Source organism: Amphibalanus amphitrite, unplaced genomic scaffold (assembly GCF_019059575.1).
Source record: "Amphibalanus amphitrite isolate SeventyFive unplaced genomic scaffold, NRLGWU_Aamphi_draft 000817F_arrow, whole genome shotgun sequence".
Classification (NCBI taxonomy): Eukaryota; Metazoa; Arthropoda; class Thecostraca; order Balanomorpha; family Balanidae; genus Amphibalanus; species Amphibalanus amphitrite.
In genome coordinates, this window is record NW_024882311.1 from 7,210 (window position 1) to 29,171 (window position 21,962).

At 47.3% G+C, this 21,962-nt stretch overlaps 1 protein-coding gene across 3 annotated transcripts; it reads right to left on the minus strand.

The window, feature by feature from the left end:
- Nucleotides 1–1,844: 1,844 nt before the first annotated feature.
- On the minus strand, nucleotides 1,845–21,366 carry LOC122366588. 3 transcript variants are annotated; one of them, XR_006253913.1, is made up of 4 exons: nucleotides 21,326–21,366; nucleotides 18,828–19,268; nucleotides 13,440–13,647; nucleotides 1,845–2,815 (listed from the first exon to the last, which is right to left on the minus strand). XR_006253913.1 is itself a non-coding variant. In XM_043338994.1 (3 exons), exons 1-3 carry the CDS (start codon nucleotides 18,831–18,833, stop codon nucleotides 2,607–2,609), a joined length of 423 nt encoding a protein of 140 aa, XP_043194929.1. In that variant the 5' UTR covers nucleotides 18,834–19,268; the 3' UTR covers nucleotides 1,861–2,606. The 3 variants fall into 3 exon arrangements, 1 of the variants encoding a protein (XP_043194929.1); XM_043338994.1 differs by lacking the exon at nucleotides 21,326–21,366 and having other exon boundaries at nucleotides 1,861–2,815; XR_006253914.1 differs by lacking the exon at nucleotides 1,845–2,815 and having other exon boundaries at nucleotides 13,010–13,647.
- Between the last annotated feature and the right edge of the window lie 596 nt (nucleotides 21,367–21,962).

Consider the following 21,962-nt stretch of genomic DNA (forward strand, 5'->3'; position numbering starts at 1 on the left):
CAGAAAATACATAAGTTTACGCATAATCGTCTTTCCGGTTCTCAATGAACGTTCTCCAAACGTAATGAAAGGCAGCTATTGGCTGTTGCCCATCGTTTGCTCTACTTCAACGTATCAATCAACGTATAGGTGACGCGGACAGCCGGATCAAATTTCTCTCGTGCACATTTTCGTTTCCGAAACTGACACAAGCACTTCTGAGATTCGCTACCTAACGAGCTCGCCGCCTGGGACCAGGTATATGATTCGTTTCTTGGGTCTAATTGGATATCGTCAGCAGTAGCACAAGCGACCGGAGTTCCGCGAACAGCCACCGCACAGTGGAGTGGCAAGCCAGCCAACAGGTAAAAATCTGCTTTATCGTCCCGTTTTGGTTGTGGTGTCAGACGGCGCTTGACGGTCGTTAATGCAATAGCACTATACAGTGTCAAGAGTACCGGAGGCAGCCGGCACTGTTCCCTCGTTTCCATCCTCAGGATACTGAAAACCTTCTCCTCCACGCCGCAACCCCCACTCCGAGCTGGACAGGCACCTTTATCTCATGCGGGCTGCTCCCGAGGAAGCGCACCCCGTAGCCGGGTGCAGAGAGTTCTTGGGGGGGCTGGGTGGCCTGTCCATTCGGACGGACTCAGCCCCGGCGACTCTCTAGGGTGTCTGCCCAGCCCAATGTCTCCCCCTTATTCCTTTCATCCTTCCGGCTCTGAAATGGTCTTGTCAGACCGAAAGGGCCTAACCCAACAAAAAAGGAGGCAGCAGCAGAGGCGACTGAATGGCACATCGGATCTGAAATTGTCTGGGTTGATGTCCAGTGGGTGTTCATAATACTAGTGACCAGTGGCGGATCCAGGGGGAGGGCAAAATGGGCATTTGCCCCTCCCAAACGGCATAATTTTAACATTACGCCTATGGACGAGGCATGGAAAGAATCGATAAATTGTTATGGTTTGCCCCCCCCCCAAAAAAAAACTCTGAGCTGGATCCCCACTGCTAGTGACTGAGCATGCGCTAGCCGTCGTAAATTTGGCCACGACTCAGACTTGATCGATGAACTTGATTGCTTCAGCTTTATGTCATTGGTCGTCATTATGTCATTTGTTGCGCTTCTCTTATCGAGATATATGTGACAGAGAGATGGATAAAATTGAGTATATTTATTACGCATGTAGGTACTACACTGTAAAAAAATGTTAACTAACTTCCGTGTTATCATGGCAAATCTCACTAACCTAAAGCGTGTAAAGTTTACACGCATCTACTGGCCAAACGTGTTTTATATAACACGCTTTTAAGAAAGAACGTGTTATGAAACTAAGACATTAGTTTTCGACGTGGTGTTGACCTATATTGTTCGCAATATTTACGATTCATATGGTAAATCATTACGGACGACTATATTCGTCCAAGTCCATAAAGATCTCGTAGTTGATAGTGAAATGATAACATAGTGCGTATCTATCCTTCGGATCAATTTTGTAATACATGACTGACCATGGGAAATGTTTACATCTCTGACATCAAGATTTGGGCAGCGTCTTAACCACAGTTTTTTTTTTTTCATTCGAGTCATCTACTGATCAGAATCAGTCGTACTGAAAGGACTGCCTTGAAGCCTAGTCACGCTGATGTAGTGCTGAGTGCGCTGACACAGCGCTGACTCGACTGACACAGCGGTCAGCGCTGACTGACACATCCTGACACTTGGCGACACGGTCGATACCTGACACACTTAGGACCAGACTCGTTATGTGACCTACCTACTTTATCAATAAACTATGTGCTCCGTAAGGGAGCTTCCATACTGTTGCTTGCAGATCGTCGTATAGATTAGCGTTATGGCATCGCAATATTCTATAGTACCTACCGTCATTAAGTAAAACGGCGTCATGCAAAACGGTTACCCGATATCGGCCTTGACAGCTTACCGTAAAATGCTACACAGCATACAACATGATATATTATACCGTATCTTACCGTACTATATTATTGCAATTAGAATTCATACCAATGCGCTCATAAGATCCTGCTCCGAAAAAAGACACAGCGATACAGCGCTGGTCAAACAATAACAGTCACAAAACGGTATAATGCTGCCTACTGCAGCCTTTTGATCAATTCATAGAGCAATGAATTATCATTGCAAACCGACCGTTGAGAGCTTTCGCGTGCTGGCTCTTTACGCGGTACGATATTGTCGCTACACCACCCTAAAGCGTTGCCGTGGAGGGCACAGCTCCCGAAAAACGCCCGATTTGACAAAACGAAGTCTCGTCGTTTCCGCACGTGTGGCAACAGGTGCTACTGATCCCCACCCTGCCCGCGGCGGAACATGACATGCACGTTTGGAGACAGGCGAACAATACAGGGCTGACTTGGCTTGTCGTCGACTTCACACTTGTGCGACGATCCCCCTCCCTCCCCAAGTGTGTCTTCCGGTCCTGAAAGGACCAGACACATCAACTACAACACCCTACAGTGAGGAACAACGGCACTCAATAAGCACGAACCGGAACAAGAACACATCAAACAGTACATGCTACCATATCCGCACGCATGACCCCAAACTATCAATTCACCACACCACATGGTGCCTCGCACAGGATGACTTTTTACAACAGCTTCGTCACGAAGTTTCCAGCCGGAGTCAGGCAAAGACTAAGCGTGAGGCACGGGTGGTAGCAGCATCGCGTGCCCGTTGGACACGCGCCATCGTTGGAGCATGGTCGCAGGCTGGCAGGGTCGACCCCGGAGAGAAGAACGGTACGAGCGGGGCAGCTAGCGGACGGGATGAGCGGACACCGGCCGCCAGAACCGCTAACTGTGGAAAAACAGGGCGGGGCAAAGTGAAGAAGAGAGAGATGGAGAGATAGAGAGAGGGGAGGAGAGAGGGAGATAGATGGGGAGAAGAGAGAGGCGGTAGAGAAAGGGGAGAGAGAGAGAGAGAGAGAGAGAGAGAGAGAGAGAGAGAGAGAGAGAGAGAGAGAGAGAGAGAGAGAGAGAGAGAGAGAGAGAGAGAGAGAGAGAATGAGAGGTGGAGGGAGGGGGTGGAGAGACCATTTTTAGAAGCTTAGATAAAAAGTGTTGTATTGTTTGTACGCTTTCGATCCAGGCTACGTGGTATAGTGCTATAGGGCTGCCCTGACTTTTTTTTATCAATTGATAAAAGAACACTATGGAAGACAAGAGAGCCAAAGGTTGACATACTTAGCCTTTAATTTAATTAGGATCTGGTGAGTACAGAGGCATTTCAGGGTCAGGTGAGGTGAGGTTACTGGTCTATGACGGCATACTATTCATCCGTTATAATTTCAGAACATTTCATTCTCGTGTAGGTTTTCCCATTTCACATGTTTTCATATGCTTCGTAATATGTTTTTCACGGTCATTCATGTCGTATAGTATACACATCCATTACTCGCGTCTCCATGCTAATGGCTGAAACAGACTCTTTCCGCAGTCAGGAAATCGCATGCGAGAGCCTATTCAGGAAGCACGCTCGCATCAATCGCACGCACCTCCCGGATGCGATTGATGCAGGAATAATTATAATGTATTTGAATAGGCTCTCGCATGCAATCTCCTGAACGCGGAAATTCTCGAACGCGTCATGTCTCCAGTGCTGGGCGGTGCGGGTGGCGGCGCGGCCTGTCTGGAGCGCCTGGGAGGTAGCCTGGAGTTCTCCCCGGCTGGGCCCTAACCCCCCCCCCCGCCCCCGCCCTCCCGTGGCCGAGACGATATAGACGTGTGTCACCGTTGTTCCAGCCTCGCCAGGCGGGCCACGACACACAATACCTATAGAATCTAATACTAACCGCTTTACGACTAGCTATCTAGCGAATGCACCAAATTTGACCATCTGCTCCAAATCTCTTTTACAACAAATATCTTCCTAGCATGAGTTTGTTTAGTGCTTTGAAAATAATGCCTGATAATTTGAAAAGCAAGAATCAAAGCAACTGTCTAGCCTAATCTATGTAATAACTTCTAAGAAACACAAGCCGTTTTCACGACGGGCTACCTGGCGAATGCACCTAATTCTCACCAAATCTGCACCTAATCTCTTTGATACCAAATATCTTCATCGAATGAAGTTATTTCAGTATTTTAATCGATGGCAATGTCTGATAATATGACAAGGCAGGTATGTAAGCACTAATTGCAACCCTACTTGATAGCTATGCTAAGAAATACCGTCAACTTAACTTGACCAAATCCTCAACAAATCAACACCTAATCTCAACCAAATGTGTACCAGATGGCTGTCGTGAAAACGGCTACATTAAACCTAACTTGACCAAATCTGCACCAAACCTCCACCAATGGGAACCTACGGTGTACCAGATAACCGTCATGAAAACGGCTATTGTGTGTCATTCGGCATTCCTTGTAGTATTTCCTGAGTGTTGTTGTGATATGTAAATAAATGGCAAAAACTTGCGTCTCCATGTCGCTTGCGACATCCCTAGCGATGAAGCTTCTCTTTCTCTCAGTCACCATGTCCTCTGCAGTATGCATGTTCAGATGAGCTCATCCTGCAGGTTTGTTGCATTTATAAGCATATAAAAGCCTCACTTCTGGTGAGAGGCCACCACACTTCATGTCTTACGACTGTCTTACGACACCAACATGCATTATGTATGAGTTCCTGTTGGATGGGATGAGATCACTGTCCAGGTGTTTGTTCCGTTTCAGTGGCCATTTCACCCATTTCGGTCACGAATAGATGCTGATCGCGCTGCAAACTAAACGTAAATTATCCCTTCTGCTCTCCACCGGAAATATTTCCCTCTCCCCTTCACCTTCTCTGCCGCGCCAAAGGACAGACACGATTCACGAGCCAACGGTGCACTGCTGGGTGAGGAACGGCACGCGATTAGCCATTGCAGGAGATCAGCGAGAGAGATTGGGTTGCGACAGCTTGCAATTGGTTTGTTGCTGATTACTTCAACTCCCTCGCCGGCCGAGGGGGGGGCGGGTGCCGCCCCCCCCCCACCATAGGGTTTTTTCGCGATAGCTCCGAACACGCCGGCGATAGAGAGCTGAAACTTGGCATACCTGACCTTTGATTCAAGCCGGATCTTTTGACACCAACCGCATTTTTGGGTCAGGTCAGGTCACTGACCTATGACGTCATAAGTGAACCTCTGCACGGTCTTCAGATGTCGCAACTTCGCAACGCCCTCACTGCCAGAGGAGATGTCACAGGGAAATGAAACTTGCAGGATCTAGTATCCATTATGAGTCGCACAATTTGTATATCTCGGATTTTTCCTAAAGGTCATATTAGGTCAGGTCATTTTCGTGACCTCACCATTATAAGTCAATGGGGAAAAATGAAAACTGCTATTCTGGCGCCGGGAACGATCTCCAACTATCTCAAGCACACATAATCGTGATTTGATGCACTCCTTGCGAGGTTAGATGCGTCACTTTTGCAATTTTGACCTTGCGTAAGGTCATTTATGACGTCATCAAGGTCATATTAGTTTTTCGTCAATAACTCTTGATCAAATTGAGCTAGCGAGTCGCGAAAGCCACCAATGGACTCAGGAAGGCCTGCCGAATCGAATGCTATGCGACATGACCTCTTTCGACCAGCTTCGTGGCCTAGGGGTGCTGACCTGACCTTGACCTGAGGTCAACACCCCAAGTTGACCTGACTCGGACAAAAAGTATATCGTTCGACGCGCCTGAGCGAGGCGAACACGATGCTGCCAAAATCGTCGCTCTGCGGCCGTTTTTTGCGAAGTTATTCACCAAAAACTGAACCGTCCCTTGGGCTGACCTGACCTCAGAGGTCACCGGTTAACCTAGGACCTTAAAATCGGGTACCAATCTCTGCGTCTCGTAACGGCGCACACGCTCGTTTTTTCCGCGACGCGCTAGCTCCACCAGGGGCGAAACGGCGAGGGGTGTCGTACCCGCCCCCCCCCCCCTCGGCCGGCGCATATGTAGAAAACCAATAGGTCCGGCGAGGGTTAAAACGAAATATCTTTTTGGCACTGTTCCATCAACGTGATGTGAATGTGATTGTGTCAGCTAGAGTATCAGTATTTTTTTTTATGATTTACTATAAACAAAACGTCGCCTTCCGCAGCCGAGACGGGACTACAGTCAGTTGGAGTTTGGTGTCTGCTTTAGTACAGGGGTGGACTTCGGTGACTTTTCTAAGTTCACCGTGAATGTTGAAATACAAGGACATTAATAGTCCATACTCCATACACGCTCATTGAGGACATATTGATCTTAGGCAGTTCCTCTAGTTTGTCTGGGAGATCAGGTATATTTTTTTTCAATTTTCAATAGAAAAACAATCCAAACGAATAGTGCTTTTAACTACTTAACATAAGCCTCTGGATGTAGTGTTATTCCCATGTGATAAGCGCAGGGGCGTAACTTTGTATACTTTTGGGGAGGCAGGTGCCCCCCCAACTTGAAATTTTGCCACCCCAACATTCCGTTTGCCCCCCCAACCTTGGTGGGCGCCCCCAGGCCCGAAAGGCGCCCTCACGGGCCAGCGGCGTCATAGGAGCGCGTGCGCCATCTTTCAAGGGGGCGCCATCGCCTATATGGAAATGGGATGCGTGAGAGGGGAACCTCTGAGGCCGTGGGGGCGCCTGCATGCGAAAGAGGGGCGCCCATGAAGTCCTCAGGGGCGCCTCAATGCAAAACACGGGCGCCTGAGATGGCCACAGGGGCGCCTGCATGCGAGAGAGGGGCACCTTATTGGCCTCTGAGGCCCTTCGGGGTGCCTCTGAGGTCTATAGTATAGGGGGCGCCCACATGAAAAAGGGGCGCCCATTAAGGCCATAATGGCGCCCCAATACGAAAGAGGGGAGACTGCATGCCAAATGGGGGCGCCTCCGAGGCCCATAGAAAGAGGAGCTCCAGTTGAAGCCCAAAGGGGCGCCTCAATGGGAATTAGAGACGCCTGTGAGGTCTATAGGGGCACCTCTGATGCCCATGTCGAGAGAGTCGTCAGTCGTTTGTGTAACGTTCCTCAGGGATGGTGCGCCGCTTGCGGCAAGTAAAAACTTAGCTAAATAGCGTGCCCCATTGGTTAAAAAGCGCCCCTCGAGCCAAAGTGGTGCCCCTCTGACAACACGCACGTCTTATGTCATCTGTTTTGCTAATAACTAATGCCCCCGCATGCAGAGCGGCGCCCCATCCGTTTATCAATGTGACCCTTCAGGTGGATGAAGCGCCCCTCTGGCCAATACCTTATCATCATTGTCGCTAGAACAGCGCCCCCAGTCCGTAGACTGCCCCATTGGCTCCTGAAGGCGCCCCTCGTGCCCGTTTTGGCGCCCCTCTGCACTGAGTAATGAAATGTATGTGGCCTACCAATTCTTAAGGGCGCTCCTTGAGTCATAATCATCGCTCCTCGGGGAGGGGGGGAGGCTAGAGGGCCTAGATACCATAGCATGCTATAGTGTGTTATGGCATCCCTGCTGCTAAAACGGCACACTTAGCTAGGTTAGCGCCTCAACGGTTCATACAAGCGCCCCTCGAGCCGAAGTTCGCGCTCCTCTGACTTACATAATTTCCTTGCTAAGTACGACGCCCCTCGCTGGGCATGGGGTGGCGCCCCACCAGTTTACCAACGCGCCCCTTTAGCCACATGAAGCGCTCCTCTGGTCAATGCGGTCAATACCTTATTTCATCACTGCAGCTAGAGCGGCGCCCCTATTTCGGTGGCTGTTCCATCGGTTCCTGAAGGCACCCCTCGAGACAGTTTGAAGGCCATCTGCAGTGAGTATTAAAATTGATGTGGTTAAGAATGGCGCCCTCTGCACGGTGTCGCACCGATTCTAAAGGGCGCCCCTTGAGTCAATGTAATCGTCCCACAGGGCCTTGTGTGTTATGGTATCCCTGCTGTTAAAGCGCCACTCTTGCTTGGCGTAGCGTCCCAACGGTTCATAGCACCCATCGAGCCAATGTTAGCGCTCCTCTGACTATACTGGTATCCTACATCATCTTTTTTGTTCAAAGGGTGGCAAAATGTGGACCCGAGGACCCGGTCAAAAGAACCGGTCTGGACCCATATGGGTCCGGACCGGTTCCTGGAAATTTTCTGGCGGGTCCAACCGGGTCCTACCATAAACCATACATAGTGGACACTACATATGATTGCAAAATATGAAGTGAATGGAAAGAAAACATTTGCTCATGTATGTTCCTTTGCACACTATAGTTCATAAGTATTATCAGTGGGAAAAGGGCTGTTTTACACGATGCAATTAATGATTTCTACAAACGGTTTGTATTAGGTAATTGACTTTTGGGGAACGGGTCCAACTGGTTCCGATTCCAACTTAGACCGGGTCCGACTGGTTCCAGAAATGTCCAGCCGGGTCTGGTTCGAGTCTGGTTCCCAAAATTTTCACGTTTTGCCACCTCTAGATCAAAGCAGGAGTAATTTGTAGGGGAGAGCGGGGAGAGTTGTATCATGTCCAAGTTGTATCAGGGCGAATTGTGCCAAACTTATCCAATGGATGGCGCTCGCGACACGACCAGCCGACGAGGTTTTCCGGGCGCCATCTTTCCCTGTTCTGTCTTGTGGCTGAGTGGACGCGTCTCGAGGTGAGAGCCGATTTTGTTTTTTTAATGTCATTCTAAAAAAATAAGTTGCAAGAAAATGTGTGTTTTGGGCATTTAGATGTGCACGAATTTGAAAGATCTCCGTAGCGGTGGTGAGGGTAGGTTCTAAGGCTGCGTGAGTGAAAACGGATTTCTCCAGCTGTCCGCTGTTTTTTTTTTTTTAGCACGAGGATGTTTTTCCAAGATGGCGGCTAGGTACATGTTGTATCAGAGCCGGGTGGGGTATGTTGTAACATGTATGTATGTATGTATGTATGGGTATGTTGCTTTTGATCGCGAAAGCTAAGCCCTGGCTCGCGTTTGTAGGTAGCTAGTCAATGCTCGTTCCATTTCGGCACAATGTGTTGGCTTCTTTGCTCTTAACGGGCCACTTTTGCGTCTAGTCTGTTGATGTCACCAGGGCTATGTTGTCTAGTCACCAGGGCCGCCACCTGGCGCAGTCGGTTAAGGCGTCGACCCGCGGTGCGGGCGGTGCCGGGTTCGGGTTCGATTCCCGGTTCCGCCCGTTCCGCGGGCGTCGTCCCCGGCTGTGTCACCAGGTGTGGGGTAGGCTCCCATTTCAGCCGTAGCCTGGGGGGCGGGGGAACAAGGGCCAGGAGGAGGAGGAGCCCTCCTGTAAATGGGACATAAGTGCCCGTTGGAGGGAGGCCTGAATATAAAAGAAAAATGTTTCGTTCGGATTGCATTGACCTAAGTTTGGTCTAATAAAGTGAAGCCTTTGAGCATACCTATACATTGTATTAACCCCATTTAATGTTGCTGTTATGTTCAAAACCAGTAGCAAGCACACTCCCTGAAACGTGAAATAGTGATACAAATTACCCCACCATGTGATACAACTCACCCAAGCCATGGGGCAAGTTGTATCAAAAACATTGTTCTATTCGGCAGACCGTAGAAGAAAAACTGGTAGAGGTAGCGGAAAAGTTACTTTGCACAAAAAAGCAGAAGAATCAAGGAAGGGGACAGTATGGAAATAATGAGTTTATCACGGATAGTTACGAGTTTATGGGTCTCGGAGTAAAAACTGATACAACCCACCCCACTCTCCCCTATCATTTCGTGATAACTTGATATCACCTGGTGAGCCACAGACTTCTGCATGTCTCGGTATACAGAGGTATATGGGTGACCTAAGCTTGAACGCTCTCAGCCTGGGATTAACCCGCGCCGGGCTGGTGCTCCGCGACTTCCGCGCCGGGCGGTGAGGGGGGTGTCTGGTCTAACTCGGCTCCTGGGCCACGTAGCGACACGCAGTAAGCATCATTCGAAAGAGCGTCAAAAATAATGACGGAAACACTTCGGTCATTTTTTGGGTCAGGTCAAAGGTCAGGTCGCCTGAGGTCATCGAAGGTCAAATGTAGGCCATTTCAACAATTTTGGAAACTGCAACGGCTAACTCGGGACCAATAGAGCTACAGCGCCGCGGAAAAGCGCATTCGATAGCCCTTTTACAGACCTTTCTGACCATTGTTCTCAGATTTGACCTAAGGTCAACGGTTTAGCCTCCAAAGGGCAAAAACTGTAAAATAGCAGTTTTCACGAAAACTGTTTTTCGGCAATAACTTTTGACTTAAGAGTGCCACGATATTACTTTTGGCAGCATCATGTTCCTCTCGTCGAGACGCGTCGAATGAACTATTTTTTTTTACCTTGAAAGGTCATTTTTAAAATTTGACCTCAGGTCAAGGCCATAACCTGACCGAAAAGGGTCATGTTGCATATCAGTCGATCCGTATCGTCGAGCTGAATACATCTGAAGTGTTTTCATCGCTCTAGCACGCCTTTATCAAAAGTTACAGCCAAAAAACTGGTGGTGACCGTCTATGACCTGAGATGACCTCAAGGGCACACAGAGGGGTCACAGGTGCATTTTTTCCGATTCAGTGTATCATGTTTACCTATGAAACGATGTTTGAGAGGGTTCTAAATACCATTCGTCCAAAAAAGGCTCATTTCAATTTTCTCCCATTGACTTATAATGGAGAGGTCGCAAAATTGACCTGACCATAGGTCACTATATCAAAATTCCGAGATAAACATTTTAGACATACTGTTACTCTTATCAATCGCTGAAAGTTTCAAGGCGATCGTTCAGTCGGTGTAGCTATGACGAGGATTGCAACTTTTTTCTGAGGTGAGGTCTTTTGACGTGACCTGGTGACCTGACCTTGAGAGCTCTGGGTCTGAAATTTGCACATGTGTAAAAAAAAAGATGCATGAACAGGTGTGCCAAAAACGGCGGCGCGGAGTTTTGAGATATCTTCGAAAAACCGCAGGGGAGGTGTTCACTCCCCCCCCCCCCCGGCCCGGCGCGGGCGGGGGGGGGGGGCAATTTTTTATTTTTTTTCGATGAGGGCAAATTTTTGCCACTGGTTTGCTTCTAGAACACGTGCGGAAAAGATGCAGTATGAAGTGTGTTCTTAACTTAAAAGGGGAGGCGTAAAAACGTCCCTTGCTTCTGCGTGGGGTGAAGTTCTACAGATTTGTTTCTTTAATCTCGCCTTTTTATCAGTTGTTTTTTCTTTTCTTTTTGTCAATTCATCAGTTCGTCTCGTTTCTTTAGAAGAACTACCATATGCGTTGTTTAATAAGGCGTCACTACCCTGGTCCCCAATTCCACTACCCGCCCCCGGTCGACTCTCTGGTCCCCAAAGTGCTTTCAAAATGTATTTGGTTACAAAATAATTCCGCGCTTTTGGCGCGCTATTTCAGAAAAAAAAAACTGCAACATAACGTGCCAAAACACGACGGCACAAAAACAACGTGCTATGGTAAAAAAAAAAAATGCTGCACCGTAAACTGAAATAAGACTTATTTCTAGACAGTCACGGGGAGGCGCCCCCATGCCCTTAAAAAGGCGCCCCCGACAGCGTTGCCCCCCCCCCCCAACGAAAACCAAAAAGTTACGCCCCTGGATAAGCGCGAAGCTCGCTGTGATGTGTTGCAATGATCCACCGAAGGAAAACCCTCTGGCATCCGGATTCCGGAGGCTAATCCAACGGCGTCTCCCGAACCTCGACATTGACTTTTTCAGCTCACGTAGCATCGTCGACAGTTGACACGAATGTCGCATGTACCTTACAAAACTGCCGCAGCCTGCATGGTGTAACGGAACTACATAATTAGAGGTGAAATGCCACCTAATCAATCAGTGTAATTGATCTCTTTTTCATTTTTTATGTATCTTTTTTTTGTAATTGAAACATAAAATTAGAATGTTCGGCAACAGAAAGAAGCATTGTTTATAGTTCTTAGTCAGCATACTTCCAACAAAATATGGCCGTAGAAATAGAATCGCTTGTGCTTCTGCAAGATGGCCGAGTCGCTCTGTCCTGCAGCTTCACGTACACTGCACGTAAGTACGTCACTGCACTCCAGACTCCTGGGCCCAATCTTACCAAATGCCGTGAATGCGCATTCACGGCATTTGGTAACATTCAAAACTATTCAACATCCATTTATTCCTTCGTTCGGGTAACATTCATAATCATTCTCGCTATCAAAATCATTGGACAAAATTAGCTGAGTGTTATTAAAGGAAAAGGGCCACCTTCGTGAAATATGAAGATATCGTTGTTTTTCATTTTGACATTATTATTTTTCATTTTCTTTTTAAAACTGGTGCCAGAAGTGCACAATTCGCGAAAAAGTATTTAAAACTATTTAACATATTGGTACTATGTTGATACTCTCTACGGCACCTACTGTATGATGGCATAGCGATGACGTCACACTCAAGCCAATCAGCGTTCAGAAGACAGACTCGTCGGATTGTGTCAGATAAGCTGATTGGTTAAAGCTGAGCTGGTTGGAGCTGATTGGTAAAAAACCAAAGCCTCGCCGCGGGTGGCTGTATTGTCGGATAAGAACGCATTCCTGGGATAAGGACGCATTCCTGGCGTATTTTCTTTTAAAATTGCCGATAACTACGAATGGAGGCCGAAATCGGCCGTAAGGAGGAAGACAGATAGGTTTTCGGACACGGGCTACAAGATGGCTATCTCAGTTTCAATCCCCATGTTAAAGGTGGCCCTTTTCCTTTAAAAGGGATATAATTGTCATTGATATCAGTGCCGTAAACTCCGGTCAGTGCTGCCAAATCGTATTCATGGCATTGGTAAGATTGGGCCCAAGCGGACTAACGGGACAATGCACCAGTAAGCGGCAAACAACAACTTATGCATGCCGTCTAGCCGCCAAACATAACTTACTGCTCTAAGTTATGCTTGGCGTACAGATAACACTCGAGGAGGTCACTGACACCGTTGGACAAGCGTAAACATCGCCACTTCTCATGATGTTAAAAGGGTGTGGGCACACCCCTGTCAATGACTATCTTTTTGAACATCAATCAGTTGGAAGTCCATCTCTATACCTATGAAGAATCGCCAATTACGAAAAAGAGACGTTTTGTACGAGCACGTTGTATTATTTATGCAAAAATCTGGCGATGATCAGCCACAAAACAGACCTGCGTATGATGGCTAGGTTTGTAAATATTATTTTCTTAAACCATCGCATCGTTGACAGTTCAAATGCCACTATGTGGCAACATCACATAATTATTTATCCAATACGTTCGACTTGAGAACCGTCTACTTCTAAAAATGCCCGAGCGACACTCATTTTGAGCTCATACTCCCATATCACTATCGCTTCACACAGCTGGAGCTGGAGAGTCCGTCATCGCTCATAAATTCTGCTTATGCCGAAAAACACCCCCCCGTTGGCGTTATGCGATAATCGCCGCTCGAACCCGGGCCGAAACGGCAGCACCAGCTGCCCCTCCCTCTCTGATGACGTCACTCGGGTCTGGTGTGACGTCACTGAAGGCGTACCTGACGTCACCAGTCGATTTTGGCTCACGCCGGGTGGCGGCAGTCGGCGCAGACTTCGGCCGACCGACCTGTCACCTAGCGAGCGGTACGAGAAGCTGGAGAAGCGTTCGGCGTCGCTAGAGGGCCAGACCCAGCGGCGGCCCTGCCGGGTTTGGGAGGAGAAGGCGGCGGCCACAGCCACTACCAGCAGAGCCAGAAACATCAGACGCTGTGGGCAGAAAGGCAAATCAGACAGGTCAGACGCTGTTGTCAGATATACAGACACACAGACAGATAGGTCAGATGCTGTCTACAGAATGCAGACAGGTCAGACGCTTTTGTTTTGTTTTGTTTTGTTCGGTTAGGCCCTTTCGGTCCATTAAGACCATTTCAGAGCCGGGAGGATGATAGGATATAGGGGGAGACATTGGTCTGGGCAGGCACCCTAGTGAGTCGCCGGGGCTGAGCCCGTCGCAGAGGACAGGCCACCCAGCCCCAAGGCACTCACTGCACCCGGCTACGGGGTGCGCTCCCTCGGGAGCAGCGGTGCCGCTCCAAGGGAGCAGCCCGCATGAGATAAAGTTGCCTGTCCAGCCCGGAGGGGGGTTGCGGCGTGGAGGAGAAGGATTTCAGTATCCTGAGGATAGAAGCACGGAACGGTGGTCAGACGCTGTCGACGGCATACAGATTAGGTCAGACTGATCAGACCCTGTCGTTAGACATACCTACAGACAGGTCAGACACGCTGTCGAGTTCGGCAGTCATACAGACTGGTTAAATAGGTCAGACACAGTAGCTACACTGACGATTAGATAGGCACACCCCCACAAAAAAAAAAAAATGGTAGGCACGGTACCTACCAGGGCTGGTAAAGTGTTATGTCCTATTGACGTCGTCGGGGACACAGTACCAGTAAAAGTTCAAGTACCCGGGGTCAAAATTACCACATTTAGTAAACTTTTACAGTAATAAATAACTTTCAAATAAAGCAGAAACTAAACGCAAGTAAAAGATATCATTGAATCCACAACGTATATCCCCTTTAACAAGGACATAAAAAGCCCCTATACCTAATACATACCTACAACATGGTTATGAACAATTAGTAGCCACAACTCACTTCCGTTAACAGCAAAACTACCGTCGACAGTTGCTAACGAAAACTAGATCAAACTAGCTGATCAAACACATACTAACAGACGCTTAGACACCGACCCCGCTGTCGGCTGTGCTATTTCAAGCGGGGTTGATTGACGACCAGTTGTAGCCAGCTATACGACTAGACAAACGACTAGATTCGGAACCGGGGTCGGACTGGTTGGACATGGTAAATTCATGCGGGGTCGATAGTTTCTAGCCGTCGTCGTTGTGAGCTACCGATACAATAGCGACACCTACTGCATCTGTTCGACGATCGTAGCGCCCCCTACCCCTTCCGGGTTCTTCGTCTGTTACGCTACCCGCTGACCGAGTGATGCCGTGACATTTAATTAACAAACTGGAAATTTCGAAGCGCGAGTCTGATAAGCAATTTAGTACATATGACTGCTCGTAAAAAAAATAATATAGAAATGAAACCTAAGGAAACGCGCATCGTAGTTGCATGCAGCCTGCATACATGAATCGTAAAAAGGTCGGGGTCATTTTTCGCTCTCATTTTTAGGTCGGGGACGCAATTTGCTTTTTTACCAGCCCTGGTACCTACCTATGTCTGATTGAGAAGAGGAAAAGAGGAAAGGAGGGAGGAGGGAGAGGGAGAGGATATCCATGAAGTGTGTCCCCTCCCTCCCCTATCCCGATGGGGAGAGAGAGAGAGAGAGAGAGAGAGAGAGAGAGAGAGAGAGAGAGAGAGAGAGAGAGAGAGGGAGAGGGAGAGGGGAGGGAGAGGGAAAGAAGACGGAGAGGGAGAGAAAAAGTTATCCTCCGAGCCAAACCGTTGCTGCTTACTCAAAGCTTAGGTATTCGATCACGACAGGTCACGGTAGTAGACAGGTACAACAACTCCTCCAGCTAAACTCATTAAGCATTTAATAGAAATGTCACGCATGCTGCGCTCGTTTTAGGCACAACAATCAGCAGAGTGCAGACATTAATGCAATCACGTTACTCTTGTGCATTTGGTTACCACGCGAAATCAACCAAGCGTAGCACACGGGATGGCAGTCGAACCGAAAAATTGCGCTTACGGGTGCACACTGCACAGTGATCAGCCAGATAATTCGTACGGTAGGATTTGGTTTTGTTCTGCATCCGGCATTGACGCAACACCTATAAAGTTGTCTAATCGATATAAGCGCATTTGATAGCCCTATTAACGCTCTTTCTGAGCAATTATCTCGGATTTGACCTACCGTCAACGGTTTTGCCTGCAGGGGACAAAAACTGCCAAAAAACCGATTTTTTCGAATACCGTTTTTCTACAATAACTTTTGACTCAAACCTTGCACGTAGTTTCTTTTACCAACATTGTGTTCCCCTCGTCAAGACGCGTCGAATGAACTATCACTTGACCTTGAAAGGTCAACTTGAAAATTTGACCTCAGGTCAAGATCATGATCTGACCGGTAAGGGTCAAGTTGCATATCAGCCGATCCGTATCGTCGAGTCAAACACAACGAAGGTATTTTCATCGCTGTAGCATGCCTCTATCAATAGTTATTCGCGAAAAACAGTCAGATACCATTGGTGACCTGAGATGACCTCAGGGGCATAAAAAGGAGTCATGGATGCCATTTTCATATTCAGTGTGTCAAAGATACTATGTAGTATATCAGTGTTTTAGAGTGCTTATAATAACTTCCGTCTAAAAAGGCGACTTTCAATTTCCTCCCATCGACTTACCTATAACGGGGAGGTTGCAAAATTCACCTTACTTTAGATCATCGATATCAAAATCCCAAGATATACATTTTGCACATAATGTTGCTCTTATAAACCCGGCAGTTGCTGGGGTATTTCGCCACCCACCGTTTGCTGTGGGGGGGGGGGGGCGTTAAACGCCCCCAGCCGATAACTCGAGAACCAATAGGCGCAGCGAAACGCACGAGGCGGCAAACGGAAGAGCGCGACGAGACGCTTCAGATGAGTACTTTAAAGTTGAATTTTGAGGTCACAGGTCGGGTCAAGGTCAGGTCAAACACCTGAAATCGGGCTTTCAGTAGCATGGACTTCAGGACTTCGCAATGGGCGCCTCTCGTCATAAACTCTGTCAAAACGGTGCACAATCCTTCATATAAGGCCTACAAGAGTGTCAGCTCCATGTAGGGGTCAGTCAAGCATAGGTCAGGGTCAAGGTCAGGTCAACCGGGTGGGCACATATCCCCGAAAATCAAAACTGATATTCGTAGCCTCTGACAGATGTTTTATGGGTAATTTTGGGCGTAGAACACGATGGTAACATTCATTTTATCATATGTGTACGTGTTTCGTTCAAAAAGTTTAATTTAAGAAATGCATGTATCATGGTCGTGAAGTAGTCACGAGAAATTGCCAAGATTCAGTTCCAGATTTTGGAAAATGCGGAACGATCATCAAAAATCGAAGATAGCCATTTGATTGTTCATGGTATTGGGAGTCTAATGGCGTTTTCGGCATGTCTGTATGTCTATTTTGTGATTTTATATGATTTTTTGAACATATGCCGTTTTTGGTCGAAAACTCAGATATCATGACGTCACTAAAACCTCGATATCTCAAAAAATTTCCGACCGATTTTTTTGAAACTTTGTCACAATAAACTTCAATCAATTCCCTACAGGTACCCAAATTTTGGCGCGCCGTTTTTATGCTATGGCCCGGCGAAAAAACTGAGGGCGTTTAACGCCCACCCCCCAGCAACTCGCGGGTTAATCTCCCCCCCCCCCCTATAGTTTTTTTTTGCGATAGCTCCGAATAGCCTGGCGATAGAGAGCTGAAACGTGGCATACCTGACTTTTGATGCAAGCCGGATCTTTTGACACCAACCGCATTTACGGGTCAGGTCAGGTCACTGACCTATGACGTCATAAGTGAGCCTCTGCACGGTCTTCAGATGTCGCAACTTCGCAACGCCCTCACTGCCAGAGGAGCTTACACAGGGAAATGAAACTTGCAGGACCTAATATCCATTACGAGTCTCACAACTTGTATGTCTCGGATTTTTCCTAAAGGTCATCAGGTCATTTTCGTGACCTCACCATTATAAGTTTATGGGGAAAAATGAAAACTGCTATTCTGGCGCCAGAAACGGTCTCCAACTATCTCAAGCAGACAGAATCGTGATTTGATGCACTCCTTGCAACGTTGGATGCGTCACTTTTGCAATGTTGACCTTGCGTGCCGTCATTTATGACGTCATTAGGGTCATATTAGTTTTTCGTCAATAACTTCCGATCAAATTGAGCTAGCGAGTCGGGAATGCCACCATTGGTCTCAGGAAGACCTGCCGAATCGATTTATATGCGACATGACCTTTTTTATCTACTTCGTGACCTGGGGGTGCTGACCTGTCCGTGACCCGAGGTCAACAACCTAAGTTGACCTCACCCAAACAAAAAGTATATAATTCGACGCGCCTGAGCGCAACGAACACGATTCTGCCAAAACTGCGGCTCTGCGGCCGTTTTTAGCGAAGAAATTCACCCAAAACAAAACCATACCTTGGGGCACTTGACCTGACCTCAGAGGTCATCGGTTGACCTAGGACCTTAAAATCGGGTACCTATCTCTGCGTCCCGTTACGACACACACGCTCGTTTTTTGCGACGCGCTAGCTCCACCAGGGCGAGGGGGAGTCGTACCCCGCCCCCCCCCCCCTCTGCTGGCGGGTATGTAGAAAACCAATAGGTCCGGCGAGGGTTAAAACAAAGGGGTCATTAGCCGTGAACAAGAGAATAAGAAGTTGAAGAGTAGAAATAACAGAGGAGAGAGAGAGAGAGAGAGAGAGAGAGAGAGAGAGAGAGAGAGAGAGAGAGAGAGAGAGAGAGAGAGAGAGAGAGAGAGAGAGAGAGAGAGAGGGAGGGAGGGAGGGAGAGAGAAAAAAGAGGGACGATGAAATGAAGGGTAAAGTGAGAGCATAGCAACATGATGTTTAGGAAAGCTTTGAAACGGAATTGTTAAGTGCGATCTTTGCGAAAATAGTTAACTATCATAAATTGCATTGAACTGATCTTGCCTTAGCCGAAGGTACAGCTCGACCGTAAAGCAATGTTCGTTCAACTATTGACTATGAACTTTGACAATCTACAAAATAATTATGAATGATAAAATTACATCGAAGGCAAAGCAAGGATGCTTTGTTCGGCAGTAGCTTGCGTACTTGGTCGGTAAGCCGATCAAACTCAATAAGTCAATAGCGGCGGCATCGCACACCAGTCCAAGAGCTGCAAGTCCTCTCAGCGACAAGGCACGCTCAGCAGCTGTGCTTCTTACCTGCATGTTGAAGGCTCCAAGTCCTCAAACACTGATGCGCCACCTCGCCTCTCGGGCCGCGGAGCCGCCGAGTTTCGACCCGGTATCCCGACCTTCGACTGGCGCCCAATGCGGGTCCACGGTGTTCTGAACAACCACTGAGCCTGTGTGGGTCAGTCCGGTGCCCCTACCCACGAGACCCCCCCCCCCCCCCCCGCGAGGCGCCGCCCCCAGACCTTGAGTCCGGACCGGCTTGGGGAGGGGGCGGCAAGGGAGGGGGAGGGGTCGGAAGTGCATGGGTGACCAGTACTGAATATCTTCTGCACAAACATGGGATAGCTTCACCTGTGCAGAGTTGACGGAGCTGGTTTGTGTGGCGTACTGTATGGAGAATGCATGTGCTGTGCATACAAAGAAGTACGGGGTTCAGGTTGAAGGAACTTCGAGAGAAGGACGCGGAAGCTGCAATAGATGAGACCGTCACACACCTGCATAATACATAAATAGAGTCGTTTGTTTTGGTGGATCACACTCATCGGCGCTTGGTACCAATCAAAGCCTGACTAATCAGGTAATAAAATTGACTAATCGATCTATTTAGGGGAAGTTGGGGGAACGCCGAAGACTTTTTTTCTGACGCCCGTAGCACGCAAGGTAGACAACATAAGCTATTCTTGTTGGCGTCATTCGAGAGGCCAGTCTTTTGCCTTTCAAACATACCAGGCGCATTTGATGAATTCGCATACCGTTAAGCGCACAAACTAAAAATATCAAAGAAGTGACTTTTTCGGCGTTGCCCCGGACTGCGGGGAAAGCCGAAAATGGGAGAAATGATCTACGGGGAATGCCGACATTGATGTTTTGCCATTTTATCTCAAACTTTATCCAGAATTGATCAAAGCTGACACGCGTTTTAAGAGCCTGAGGACGCGGTGCACACTGGAAGTTATAATTGTGTGATATAATAAGAACATGCCAGGTAAATCATTCCTTATAGGTAACAGGCCGTTGTGTCGGTTGAAAGTGTAATTTGTGTGACTAAAAATACGCGTTGCTATTCTACAGCAGTAAAGTCCACGTAGCGTGCTTTTAACACGTGCGTAATCGCACGTTTTCGGCATTACCCCAGCCTGCCATACTTTCATTTGCAGGCCCATAACTTTTCAACGTGCTGTATAAATTTCAAATAGGCAGCACACTTATGCAAAGACATGCTAAAGATTACTTGACCGAATTGGCCAGACAAACGGTAGCATAATGAGTAAGAAATGCAGCTTCAAAGGCGCATGTAGTACAAGGGAAACGTACCTTGAAAACGCTCTTGGCGCCCTCACGGTCGAAGTATTCCGAATGACGACTCGTAACAAACATGCGATAATTGTAGTCACTTAAGGTTCAGAGCATTACTGACAAGTGGCATCCATGTCTTACGGTTTTCGAAATATCTCGAATTTCGGCTTTGCCCCAACTCCGGCATTGCCCCAACTTCCCCTAACTAGTAAAATAACGACATGAGTATAAGCATGATGATTGATGACTTTGCATCATTGACGTCAGAATACGTATAGGTATGTCAGTATTAAGTGATCCTTTTATTCAATCTGATTATTACTCATGCCTAAAATCATTCCTCAATGGTGTCATTTTTTGACTTAGTTAGCGCATTAGGAAACAGTGCGGCTGACAATGTCGATAACCAAGTGCAGAACAGTATATAAAACAAAGTGAAGAGCGCTTCAGCATGAGAAGTTTGCCTCATGAATATCCGACCAGTCGCGCCCCTCGGCTGAGTTACAACAGTCGCCCTTGATTGAATTCAGTTGATCTTGTTCATCATGATTCACCTCGGTACCAGTGTTCGCCACGGGCCGGGCCAGCCCAACGGGCCATGGGCCGGGCTGGGCTACGGGCTGGGCCGGGCCCCCAAATATCATTAGTTAACGGGCTATGGGCGGGCCGGGCCAAGAGCTTTGTGGACTATGGGTTTTGCGACTAATGTCAATTTAAGAAAATTTGGAAACTGATGCAAACAAAACCCACTGGGAAAATACTAAAACTAAACCAAATTTAAGCAATCTGAAAGAAAACCTACTTCATATTGAGTTTTGGGAATCTTGAGAATTATCCAATATCACATCATGTCACACATAGGAGGGTTTTCATAAAAAATTCCGCAACCAAAAAGATCAGAGAATCTCTAGCATCATTAGTTTGATAATAAAAGTTACAATGTAGTTATCAGAATAACTTACTTAGCACTACAACTCCAAAAACTAAGAAGCCACCCAACAATGATGGGCTACAGGGCTACATCAAGTTTAATACTTATATATGGCGATAGTGAGACAATTCCAACACAGTCTTTTTTCCTTCACCGACGGCTTTTTAACGAACAGAACCTTAAAAGGATACTCACGAAACACACTGTAAGTAACGAGGTACTACAGAGTATTTCGCGATGAAAGCTTCCTTAAATGTCCATAAATTTGTCAAAATAATTCACAACAACAACCCAGAACCTTCTCAACAAAATTTACGATCATGGCGCCCATGGCGCTATGTTTATGTGGCGGCATCTATAGGTGGTAGTATACACCAAGATTACTTTACTACTCGTATACACAACAGTATATCAAATAAATACGTTTTCTTAGTAAGTATCAAGCTGAAAAACAAAATGAAACAAATAGAAAATAAAACCTAGATCACGAAGTCTGAAAACTCGAACGAAAAACAAAATAAGAACTTGATTATATATGTTTTATTATACAATTGGTCAGAATCGCTACCTGCCGCAGCTGCGACAATCAAGAAGTGTTCGCTCATTTTCAATTGATGATGATGATGCGTAAAAGTCGCAAAAGTACCCAATGACATTTCAAACTTACCATGTTTTCTGCTTACGCTGCTAGCGATATCCATATCTTGAAAAGATCCTAACATAAAATAGCAAGGAAAGCAGCAGATAGTTGTCTTATCTCGGACATCCAGGTAAACTGGGAACATAGGCGACCGACTGTTGCTATTTTCCTAGATCTAATGTCAGCCTTCAACAAGGTACACAGTTCGACGATAATTTATAAGCTGCACTCAATCGGAATCAGAGGCCATTTGGCTGCGTTTCTTCAAAATTTCCTAAAACCCCGAACTTTCAAA

Bases quoted from the DNA above. Each gene is read 5' to 3' on its own strand.
- LOC122366588 (XM_043338994.1), bottom strand. The intron at 2,816-13,439 runs GTACGCCTTCAG...GTTTTTCCACAG, and splicing joins AAATCGACTGGTGACGTCAG to TTAGCGGTTCTGGCGGCCGG.